The sequence below is a fragment of the Pollachius pollachius genome (genome assembly GCF_949987615.1).
Source record: "Pollachius pollachius genome assembly, chromosome: 12".
In the NCBI taxonomy this organism is placed as follows: Eukaryota; Metazoa; Chordata; class Actinopteri; order Gadiformes; family Gadidae; genus Pollachius; species Pollachius pollachius.
In genome coordinates, this window is record NC_136945.1 from 3,608,511 (window position 1) to 3,620,780 (window position 12,270).

At 39.3% G+C, this 12,270-nt stretch overlaps 1 protein-coding gene across 1 annotated transcript in view; it reads right to left on the bottom strand.

The window, feature by feature from the left end:
• The window catches only part of cntn4 (contactin 4), a gene marked incomplete at its 5' end in the record, with an annotated part of 104,325 nt that extends 92,607 nt beyond the window's left edge, over window positions 1-11,718 (bottom strand). Inside the window, one exon of the mRNA XM_079748698.1 lies at window positions 11,664-11,718. Within this exon, the coding sequence (XP_079604824.1) occupies window positions 11,664-11,718 (55 nt within the window). The remainder of the gene's footprint in view (window positions 1-11,663) is intronic.
• Window positions 11,719-12,270: the final 552 nt, after the last annotated feature.

Below are 12,270 nucleotides of genomic sequence, written 5' to 3' on the forward strand. Positions count from 1 at the left end.
GACAGTTTGCTACATTATTATTCTTTGATTCATTTTCTTTATTTTGAAGAAAACGAGAACACACACAGGCGCGAACAAAGGGAATAAATCCCATCTGACAAACAAGTTTCCCAGTGCTAAAGAAGTCGTTCTGTGATCACAACAGCTGCTGCTAACAATTTGTTAATGTGCCTGGATTTAAAGAGCATGTTGTGTTCCTGGCATTCAGAGCTTGTCATAGACAAGGTTTTATTTCTGGGTCCTTTTTATGTTGTACACAATGATCTCGTTCTTGTTAAAAAATGATGAAAACAACCAAAAAAAGAGATGTGTTTGTGCTTGAAATTTGATGTTTATTTTTCCATGGACAGGAAAAAGGAGAGGAAAGATACAGCAAAGTATGATAATGTAGACACGGTAATGGAAGATACCCACAAGGTTTCAATTTATGCGCATCCTTTTTGTGTGTTTCTTCAATGCAGTGGACTCATTCTAAACTCACATGACAGAGTAGGCTTATAGTTGAGTACCCACGGTCACTGCTTTAGACATAGACTTTAGACTGAGGCTTAATTAAACTACAGCAGAGTTATCACGCTGGCTCCCTAACGCACTGCTGTGAATCCACACTCCTGCAATCCACAAATACTTACTGGTTCTGGCTACATAATGCATGAGGTATATTAACTGACCTTAGAATCCTCCTATTTATTTATTTTGCATGGTGGTGCAGTGAAAATACTGCTTGAAACCAGTTCTACACTGGCCACATTAAGATGCTAACATCCACAATAATTTGGACATTAAGGAAAAGTATCATCATAATACGAATGCCATTACAGTGTTGCAATGATATTACTGCTTCATAGACTCGTTTTCTGTTCTGCTGAGCAGGCTTGGTTGCAGCAAGCACAGTTTCTGATAGCCCTGTTCACAAAACTGGAGACACACTGGTTGGTGGACTGAGTGGTTGTCAGGCTGGTACTTTATCCTTGGAGGACAAAAGATATGCTCATGAAGGAAACACTGGGTACCATGTCTTTTGTTTGTGTGCTTGTGAGTGTGCTTGTGAGAGTGTGTGTGTGTGTGTGTGTGTGTATATGTTTGCATGTAGATTTGTGTGTCTGCTGTGTGTGTGTGTGTGTGTGTGTGTGTGTGTGTGTGTGTGTGTGTGTGTGTGTGTGTGTGTGCGCGCGTGCGTTGCAAGGGTGAATGCGTGTGTGTTTGTGCATGTGAGTATGTGTCTGGTTTGTGTTTGTGTGTGTGTGTATGTTTGAATATGAGTGTGTGTGTCTGGTGTGTGTGTGTGTGTGTGTGTGTGTGTATGTGTTTGTATGTTGTTGTGAGTGTGTCTGTTTCTACGCGGCATAATGGTGAATGTGTACGCAAAGGCAGGTTGTGTATATGCGTGTGTCTGTGTTTGTGAATGTGTGTATGAGTGAGATTGTAAGTGGTTGGCTATGTCATTAGTGCCTCTAGATCATACCAGGTGAATTGCTTTAATGCTGCCACCAAAAATAAAGTGGTCTATAAATAACAAATATCAAGCACAGAGCAGTAGAGCCTTGCACGGGGCTTGTAAATATACTGTACACACAATTACATTTGTCACTGTTAGTGTTACACTCGTGCTACTTTGGGACTTGGTTTTATCTTGTTATCTGGGGCTCGGTGTAACCATGATAGAGACAAAGCAATGGATTTCCCAGACAGGATCGTGAAAGCTGGAAGCCGAACAGTTGCACCACACAGCGCCTATGGGCTTCCTATTCTTTAATCTGTGTTCTGCCGCTTGGTAAAACTTGTGTTACAGGTTGTAGTGCTTCCCATAAACACTGAGCAGTCACAGACTGAAACCTACATCTCCCCGAGTGCTTTCTTGTTTGTTTTTTATAGTGGTTAAAACAAAAGTATAAGGACTGTGAGGAATCCATTACAATTACAGCAGCATTGAACAGACCAGTGTCTGAGAAAATAAAAGTATGATGGATGTTCTACCATCAGTTAGTCAATCACCAACAATAACACACTGTGAAAGAGACAGTAATTTTGAATAATCAATGCATTTTCCCAAACACATTCAAAAGTACCTAGCTTCGTATTAAAGCTGGGCTAATATCGAATTTGGTTAAAGTTGAATTTTCAAACCCTTTCCAACAAAGGGTTTGCTGAAAGCCAGAAATTGCAACAAACAAATCCGTGAATCATGATTTATTCAGTTCAAAGTGGGACAGAAAACGCATGTTTTGACCTTCATAAACATCATACTTGTCCGTAAATTAGAACAAATTGCAACCATATTGTTCAACCATTTCCATCTTATCTTCAGAATACTGTTTTGCAAAGATTCAGCCTCAATGTTAATGTTTGGAAGTACAAAAGAATACCATATAATCCTGAATCCAACAAAAGACGCAGCAATTGAGATTCAAGTTTTAGCAAAGATTTGACCATGAACTAAACACAATGGGCCTTACATCGGTATGGGTTGCATTTGAAAGTCCCCCAGTCACGATGTGTTATGAAATGCCCAACATTCCAACAATGCCCTAAACCATGTTAATGCAATGTTAATAACCTGTTTCGGTCTGCAATAACAGCATATTTCCACGGGGAAACATGTGAGGCTCTAAGCATCCATGTTTTTAACACACACATGTAAACACTGTGTCAACTCAGTAGAGTGTAATTAACAAACTGGTTCATGGCATATTGTATAGTGTTTGCGGTGTTTGACTCGCAGGCAAAAGGTTATGAGTTTGAATCCTAATGGCTGCAGACTACCTGTAGGCATTCTTGAGCAATACGCCTCACCCCTTTCCTATTTCACCCCTATCTGATGAAATAATACATATTTCTTCAGATTTTGTCATGTTCATTAAGGTTAATGTTGATCACAATACAATAGGCGTCATATTTTATCACTGCAATCTACTGCAATTCCAAAGATTCATTGCCTTGCTGCAATCCACTGAAACTACACCGCAAAGCGAGCAAAACAACAACTATTTTGAAAAAGATCCAAGTTCAAAGGCTCCTTCCTAATGGTTTTTCTGAACCATAACATAGGGAGTTTTTCATTCTATATATCTATATAGGTTTATGATTTTTGTTTTTTTCAGGGTCTCACTATGTTTTTATAGTGTTATTTTTCCTGCTAACGTTTTGCTTTTTTTTTCCTTTTTGCATTTTCTTTTTTTGTAAACGCTCAAAAATGAAAAACTCCCCATGTTATAAATATATATACATATGTATATATATATATATATATATATATATATGCTCCTGCCTGCTCCTCAGAGATAATACAACATACAAGCAAGTGGAACGCATACACAGGCATACATGCATGTGAACTCCCTACAATTTCCTACCCCATCATGTTCCAGGAGGCTTCAGCGGGGGGGGAGGCTCCAGCGGAGCTCCTCACCCGCTGAGGCGACGTAAAAGAGTTCATAAATAGGTTCAAGGTCAAGCAGTGGGGAATATCTGGCCGTATCTCTCATGCCTGCCTAAGCTATTTGAATAGATGTCTCTCTCCTAGCTCTTCAGGGGTGGGGATATTCAAGACACAGATATGGAGAATATATATCTCTTCTCTTATCTAAGTCTCTTCTCTCTTCACAGAGCCCTTTTATGCTCACCCAGCTGATTTGAACACTGATAACTGTATTGATGATATGGATACTATAGTATAGTATACTGTCTATGATAATACCATAAAAAGCAGCTCTTTTACTGTCTGATTACAGACATTTGCAGAATGGTTATTGAAGTAAATCTGTCTGACACAGTGTTTTGAGAGTCAACAAGGAATATTGGCCTAAACGCTACATTAAGAGTGCACTCTTCATCTATGGTCACCGCAGTATGTTAAACATTAAACCAACTATGATTAAAAAGTCTAACCATCAACCTTTAGGCAGATAACCAGCTTAACTCGGTCGACAATGTCCTACTTCAATTTTCTCCAGTATTATCAAACTAATTAAAAAGAAGTACAAACTCCCCACGTTATTTCGACTCCAAGTATTTCCCTCACTGACTCATTTGAGCTAATCATTTCATTTGTGTCCTCGGCTGAAGAACTCCAGGGACATTTGTTCAGTGTAGGTGACAGTTTCATCCAAAGCTGTACTCTACCACAGTGGGCGGCTGTGACACTGCACCTGCATGACTTTGATGGATCAACGTGGCCTGGGCTGTCATTCCTCTGGGTAATAATAATACTTATAATGATGGTGACCATGGTTAACAATGGCCATTCAAATGTCCCTTTTTCTCATTGTAGTAAAGAGAGAGCATGAGAGAGAAAGAGAGAGAAAGAGAGAAAGAGAGAGATAGAGAGAGATAGAGAGAGAGAGAGAGAGAGAGAGAGAGAGAGAGAGAGAGAGAGAGAGAGAGAGAGAGAGAGAGAGAGAGAGAGAGAGAGAGAGGGAGTGAGGGAGAGCCGGAGACAGAAATAGATAGCCAGTGAGAGAGATATAGGGATGGCGAATTGGAAAGGTAGGGAGAAAGGCAAAGAAACAGCAAAGGAAAATAGCAAGAAGAAGACACTGTGGTCTACAATATAATACATATTTAGATACTTATAAACATTGCCTCCAAATGCTTGCCTTCTGATATGAATATATAACATTAATGCACTCGTAACCGGGAGTAGCATGTCATTAGACTACAGTCCTTGCGTTGTTGTGTATGCTTAAAACAACAAATAAAAGCTACTGCTTTATGCTTCCACATACATTTTTTATACTGCTGAATGATATGAATGCACGGTGGAAGCTATGTTAAAATACTTACCCGAGTCAGCAGATTCATCTGTACAACACTGAATTATTAACCAGGCTGATATTTATAATATTTAATGCTATATTTGAAATTATATAGGTTTACTATAAGTTATGTAGTTGAAAGGAATTAGTTGGAATAACCCTAGCCTAGGGTAAATTGCTGATGCTCTGGGTTTCACATCCAAGAACTTGGAAGACACACACAAACACACACACATACACATACACACATACACACACACACAAACTCACTCCCTCTCTCTTACTCATACACAAACATACACACACAGAAACACAAACAGGCATGCACGTGTACACTCACACACATACGCACACACACACACACACACACACACACACACACACACACACACACACACACACACACAGCAGTAAAAAAGCAGTATAAAATACGTAACAATTATTTACTGATAATATTTTGAGATAGAAGCAGTAGTGAGTCGGACCAGCAATTCTCTCTAACCTGCACCCACTCCATGTTTCCTATGCTCACTCTTTCATCGTTAGTGGAGCACTCCATAGTGGGCCTCATAACTGTCAATGTGCTTGTTTAGCGTGCCAAGAGCTATGTCTAGAAGGGGGTTTGGTTCCTAGCCAAAAGACCCTAGGTTTCATTGGCCCCAATCCTGGAGCTTCAATTCAGCAGCGTAGCTCCCAACTACTCCTTAATGACCTGCATCTGAATTCACAAGGATCTGGTTGAAAGCACCGGTTGCTATCTGTAGTTGCAAACTACAGATTTGCAACTGTAGTTTGCAACTACCGATTTTTGTAGTTGCAAATTGCAGATGTTATGCAGGAGTTTTATCGTATTTTTGTCATGTATTTTGGTGTATTTTGTTTATTAAACCTTGATGGTTTATTTGTGTTTCTTCTCATCTTCTTTTACATAAACTGTTGACTTGATTGTCGTTTACTGTGTTCATATTTCAACATGGAGTTTGTGAATGTGAAAATCAGCATCCTATGAATGTGTGTGTGTGTGTGTGTGTGGGTGTTTGTGTGTGTGTGTGTGTGTGTGTGTGTGTGTGTATGTGTGTTTGTGTGTGTGTGTGTGTGTGTGTGTGTGTGTGTGTGTGTGTGCTCGTGTGTGGTGTGTCAATGTGAGTGTTTGCGCATTTGTATGTGTGTGTTGCTGTGTGCAGCACTGTGTAGTAATGCTGAGTAGGAATTAAAGAACAGCCCCTTTAATCTTCTCAGAAATGGCCTGTTAGGCTGAGAGGAACCAAATGGTTGTGAACATGCAGCCATACCACCACTCATCCAAAATAGGAGAGAGAAAATATAAAATGCAGCATGGTTATTAGAAGCACAGGCATTGCTTTAGTTCCCTTATTGTAGTCAAATAAGCCGGGGAGGCAGAGACGCAAATTAGAATTTGGGTTGCAATAGGAATAAAATGTGTGAGGTAGAGAGAGCGAGAAAGGGAGGAAGAGCTATGAAGAGAGAGGGTGAGAGGTAGACAGAGAGAGAGGGAAGGAACTACAAAGGGATATAGAGTGAGGGAGAGAGGGATACATGGAGAGAAACGGAGAGAGAGCTAGGCCCAAAGCAAACCGACTAGAAAATGCACAAGCTGAAGTGATACTAATAATAATTGATAATAATTATATATGTAAATTAGTGCTGTCAAGCGATTAAAATATTTAATCGCGATTAATCGCATTAATGTCATAGTTAACTCGCGATTAATCGCACATTTTTTTCTATTCTAAATATCCCTTGATTTCGTGCTGCTATCCTTTTAGTGAGATCAGACAGTGTTGAGAAAGACAGTAAGAAGAGAAACCCGCGGTGAATCAACCTGGTCCACTTGACATCGGGTAGGTGCATGACAGTGGTAGGCCTACCGTAAAACTTCAATAGCCCAGGCTTTTCTTTGTTTCAATCACTGAATTTTCGAACAAAACTTTTGCTCAGCAAAGATGGGAAATTATTATTAAATGTATTGTTTAAACCAGTATGAATATTCTATCTAATATAACCCCCCCCCCCCCCCCACACACACACACACACACATACACACACACACACACACACACACGGACACACACACGGACACACACACACACACACGGTGGCGGAGTGGTAATCTTAACGTTTCGGGGCTGTCGGGCTGATTACTGCGGGATAACAGTATTGCGTTTATAATAGTTCCTTGCAGCGCCGTCCGGCAGCCTGAATTGTGCAACCGCAACCTCTCACTCACTCAACAGACGCAACACATACAATCTGTCAACGTCGCAACCAATTCAATTTTGTCTAAAGGGGAATAACTGAGCGGCCCCTCCCGAAGTGGTACAGCCCTTGGGCCTTGAACTGCGATTGGGCAGAAAGACGTAACAGCTAATGACAACATTGAACTCTTGTGCAGGCTCGAACATAGCCACAACACACAAACACACACACACTTTTAAGGAGTTTTTCACCCGCTCCGTATTCGTGCTTGCCCAAAAAAGTTTGTGCGGCGTGCTTGTTGTTTTGTTTCTGGTGTAGCTAGATCTGGTATGGTGTTGTAGTTTTTCTAAGGTGACTAGTTGTTGCTAGACAGCAGGTGAAAAAAATTACAACGTTTGCCAAGCCAAAAAAGCGTTAATCGCGCGATAAAAAAATGTACGCGTTAAAATTGGTTTGCGTTAACGCCGTTAATAACGCGTTAAACTGACAGCACTAATGTGAATATATGTATATATATATAAACATATATATTTATATCTGTACTTCTTCACATTTTACACCTACTACTCTTCACATTGTGACCAATATGCCAAGACACACACCACACACACAAAAGCACAGACAGCACTATTCTGTTGTATGCTGACATGAGGAAGGCAGCTTGACCTTTCCTTAAAGCCTTGTTTATAGGCTCCTCTCATCAGAGGTCTTTGACAGTGAGACCCGCTTAGCTCGCTGCCAAATAACACGAGATGGGGGGAAAACTACTACTGATCATAATAACCATTATGATATAATTAGGACATATATATAATAGTTACATATATATAATTATAATCATAATCATTATTAGAATCATTATGATGTAGATTATATAATAATAATAATAATAATAATAATAATAATAATAATAATAATAATAATAATAATAATAATAATACAAATTGATATTGTAATAAGTAAATATTAAATAAAAGTAAAATAATAGTAATATTCATAATTCAACATGGGGCGAACAAGGGCAAGAGGAGAGTTAATGCTCTTTTCAATGCTTGCTGGTCGAAAAAAAGGGACACGGATGGTGCAAATTGGCTTGGCTCCCTCTCCCGCCTCATCCCCTTCCTCTATGGCTAAGGCGGGAAAAGAATAAAAAACTACATGAAATCACTTTGTTTCACTCTAGCCTCTTAAGCCTGCCCCCATTCCCTCTGCCGCTGTGCGCTGAACCAAAGTGGAAAGCGTGGCTGTGGATTCTGTGTGGCTTTGATTCTTCCGACGGACAAGAATAGTCGGGAAACGTGCAAGCGAAAGAGAGGGTGAGAGGTATGTTAGGAGAGTGAGGAGCAATGCGACAGGTGAAGCCTCATACTGAGGAGAACACTGACAATAGCGGTATAGGCAAGCCTTTTTATATTTTTCTCTATCGAATTCACTCACTGACTCCAAACTGTTATGGGTGTAGCTACGAAACCACTTCTTTCAGTTTCATCACTAATTATTACATGACTGAAATTTTTATTTTTATATCATGTGTGTACGAACTGTCGAGACGGATGTTGGAAAAAATGTATAGCTTTGAATGATTATTTCTGTTGCTCATCACAATTCATCTCGCATATAGGTATATGTGTTCATAAACTGCATTCTACAAATATCTAAATATACTCATGAAATAGTACCTACAGTAGTATATTTCCTTATTATATTAATATTAATACCTTATATTATTCAGACTGTGAAGAATAGGGAAGAAGTACTGTCTGTTCTTATGAGAATTTCTGTGTGATGATTAATGTAGGATGGATCGTAGTATAATATATACTTTGCACACTTATACAATACTGTTAATAATAATGTGCACACTACTTATACTTATATTAAGCCCTAAAGTTCATATATATATATATATATATATATATATATATTTATATATATAATATTGTATATTTATATATAAAGGCATGCTGAGTTCCCTTTAAAAATTGTATTAACAATCTCCATGGTGCTAGTCGTGTGCATACAGAGAGACCTGCTCCACATGGGGTAGGCCTTGACAGTGCATGCACTAATAAGTGCATGGTGCGCATTCTGGTCATAGCTGTACAGTAGCCACAGACAGTAGCACAGACAGTAGCCATAGACAGTAGCCATAGACAGTAGCCATAAACAGTTGCCCACAGACAGTAGCCACAGACAGTAGCCACAGAAAGTAGCCACAGACAGTAGCCCACCGACAGTAGCCACAGACAGTAGCCACAGAAAGTAGCCACAGTCAGTAGCCAACCGACAGTAGCGACAGACAGTAGCCCACAGATAGTAGCCACAGACAGAAGCCAAAAGACATTAGCTACAGACATTAGTCAACAGACAGCAGCCCCCAGACAGTAGTCATAGACAGTAGCCACAGACAGTAGCTACAGAAAGTAGCCATAGACAGTAGTCATAGACAGTAGCCACAGACAGTAGCCACAGAAAGTAGCCACAGACAGTAGCCCACCAACAGTAGCCACAGACAGTAGCCCACAGATAGTAGCCACAGACAGTAGCCAAAAGACAGTAGTCTACAGACAGTAGCCCCCAGACAGTAGCCACAGACAGTAGCCACAGACAGTAGCCACAGACAGTAGCCACATACAGTAGCCCACAGACAGCCATATCATATACCATATATAATATTATAATCCCTCACGCAAACAACGCACATAGGATAGGTGTAGAAGGCAGGAAGGAAGTGATGGCTTTATTTTTTGGGTTGCAGATCTGTTGGGTGTTTAGTGATGTGAAGAGGACCCCTTCCACCCACGACCCAACGGTGACCTCATCAATAGAGCATCGGTGTCGTCGGACGTGACTTATGAGATATCTCTTGATTAAACACTCAGAGTAATTCTGCCGGCGCTCCTCTCTGACCCCGCCTATTTGTAAGGGAGACAAATGAAAGCTCTTCATCACCGAGCCAGATCAATGCCAAAATGGCCCTTGGGTGAACAGGGCACCAAGAGCATAATGAAGCGATAATTCAACTTTACTGTGCGATAAAAGAGTGATGGAGCTTTCTTTTTGTAAAAGCATGGTCAGATTATTCAGATTGATTGATGTCTGTCTTTAGAGATTAATTTAAGTAATGAACACCAACTGCCAAATCCGCTGTCTGACATTGAATCAATTCATCATTGCTTATCTAAATGTATAAAGATAATGAAAACTTATTTGCCATGTTAGATACTTAAACACATGAAATATAACTAAACCCCGGGAAACTAGTCAAAATTAATTGACTGGTGTACAGGGGGAAGGGTAATTCAAATCGATATATTACATTTTATATTAAACGTATCAATTCATACCTCGTCACTTTTTGATACTTCTTGTAAGGTATAATTGCTTTAAAAATAAAAAAATTGTAGCCTAATATATAGCTATTGTCCCATTATTTCTGACAATGTATAGTATAGCACTGCACAATGCATAAAATAATGTAGAATAGCATATCATATATAAGCATGGCATACCATATAGCAGTAAAGCATAGCATATATAAAAACTATGGCAATTAAATGTATCTCAAGATGCTGAATGAATGTACTAAAATAGCATATAAAAGCACTAATTGTGTGTATGTTCTTGTGTAAGACAAACATCGCCATACGCCAAGAGTGGAGTTCTCATTCTCAACTGCATGGTTCGTTATAATTTGTTCTATCATATAATTATAATAGGCTTACCAGTGTTGACTTGTGCTCAAGTCAAACTATTATGTCTCACAAATGCTACAATATGTATCCAAATAACCAGTTGCAAGTGTTGTTGCGGCAGACACACATGCCATATCCGAGTTCTCAACTGCTTGACACGTTATTATTAGTTTGATCATATATTATTGCGGGAAATCATGGGTCACTCTGGGAAATACGTGTTCAACATTGTCCAATGTGTAAACTCAATTGCTACGTCTGTGAGCATGCGATGTGGCTTGTTAACACAGAATCGGAAGTTGAGGATTTGTTCGTTTGTGGGCAATATTGGAGAGAACTACCATCATCAACTATACAACTAGCAGAATAGATAAGGTAAAATTCCCCACACATATCCGAAATCAACACCCCCATGGTTACATTACATCCATACAGTTCTTGTAGTTTCATCATTGAAGTATGGCCCGGTGGAGCTTTCGGCTTTCAGGGTGGAGGAACAAAACAACCAACCACGCAAACAAATGTTTACTCTGATAATATAACGAAATGCTAGTTGAAATAGTTGCTAGTTGAAATGACGTATCCCTTAAATGATACATATTCACTCAAAATAATATACCCTAACTCAGCCCACAAACACTACTTATTATTCAACATGAAAATCTCAACTTCACTGACAGGAAACAGCTAAAACAAAAATAAGAATAATACAAATCAGAGGTAAACATGAAGTAAAATAAAATATTTTCATGGAAACAATTTACTCTTCAACATTCTCCACCCATTTTCGATTATTCGTATGGTGATATTATTTGCACAGCAGTTGGAATACATAAGGTGATCTGGTTGTTTGCTCCAGGCTCATCTGTTTGACTTCTCTCCATTCTGAACCATGGCTTTCATACCACAGTCTGCCCCAAATACATATGAATAGGGACTCAGGCTTCACAAAGGCAGCTTTTGGCATGCATCAAAAGTTCTTAATAAGATACTTTACCTGCGAGGCAGCCCATAAGTGAGTGCAGCATGAGTAGTTTCCATAGCAACATCATCTTCAATTTTGCAGGGTCAGGGTAGTCTCACAGCCAATCACAGATGTATGGAATCCTTTTGTAGGTTTTCTAAAGCTGTACAGAAGAAATATGGGGAAAAGAGGAAGAGGAAAACAGTGTTAAATGATTAATGCAGCTAGGTGAAAGAGACTTCCTAATTAGGACCATCATTGCAGAAGATGACTGTTATTTGACAGCCTAATCACGCTCTTTTAGTTTCCTTTCAAAAAAGAAATACACACTTGAATGGTAATTGTTATATACACAAACACACTAATTTTATTATAAAATAAGTAACAAAATGTTGTCGTGGCAAAGCAAAAAAAGGATAGTTTAGTATTAATGGTGTAAATATTACATTTTCCATAAACATACAAGTTTGGTCTATAACTCTCGAGATGCATGTTTTGAAACCCCACTTTAACACTCATAGCCTAGGTCCTAGCGTCTGAATGAAACAGAATCTAGGATTATTTTGTTAGACTTCCGTTGCCTCTACTTCACAGAATATGTCTCCAAGGAATCATCTTTGAAATTGTCACTGTGTGTATG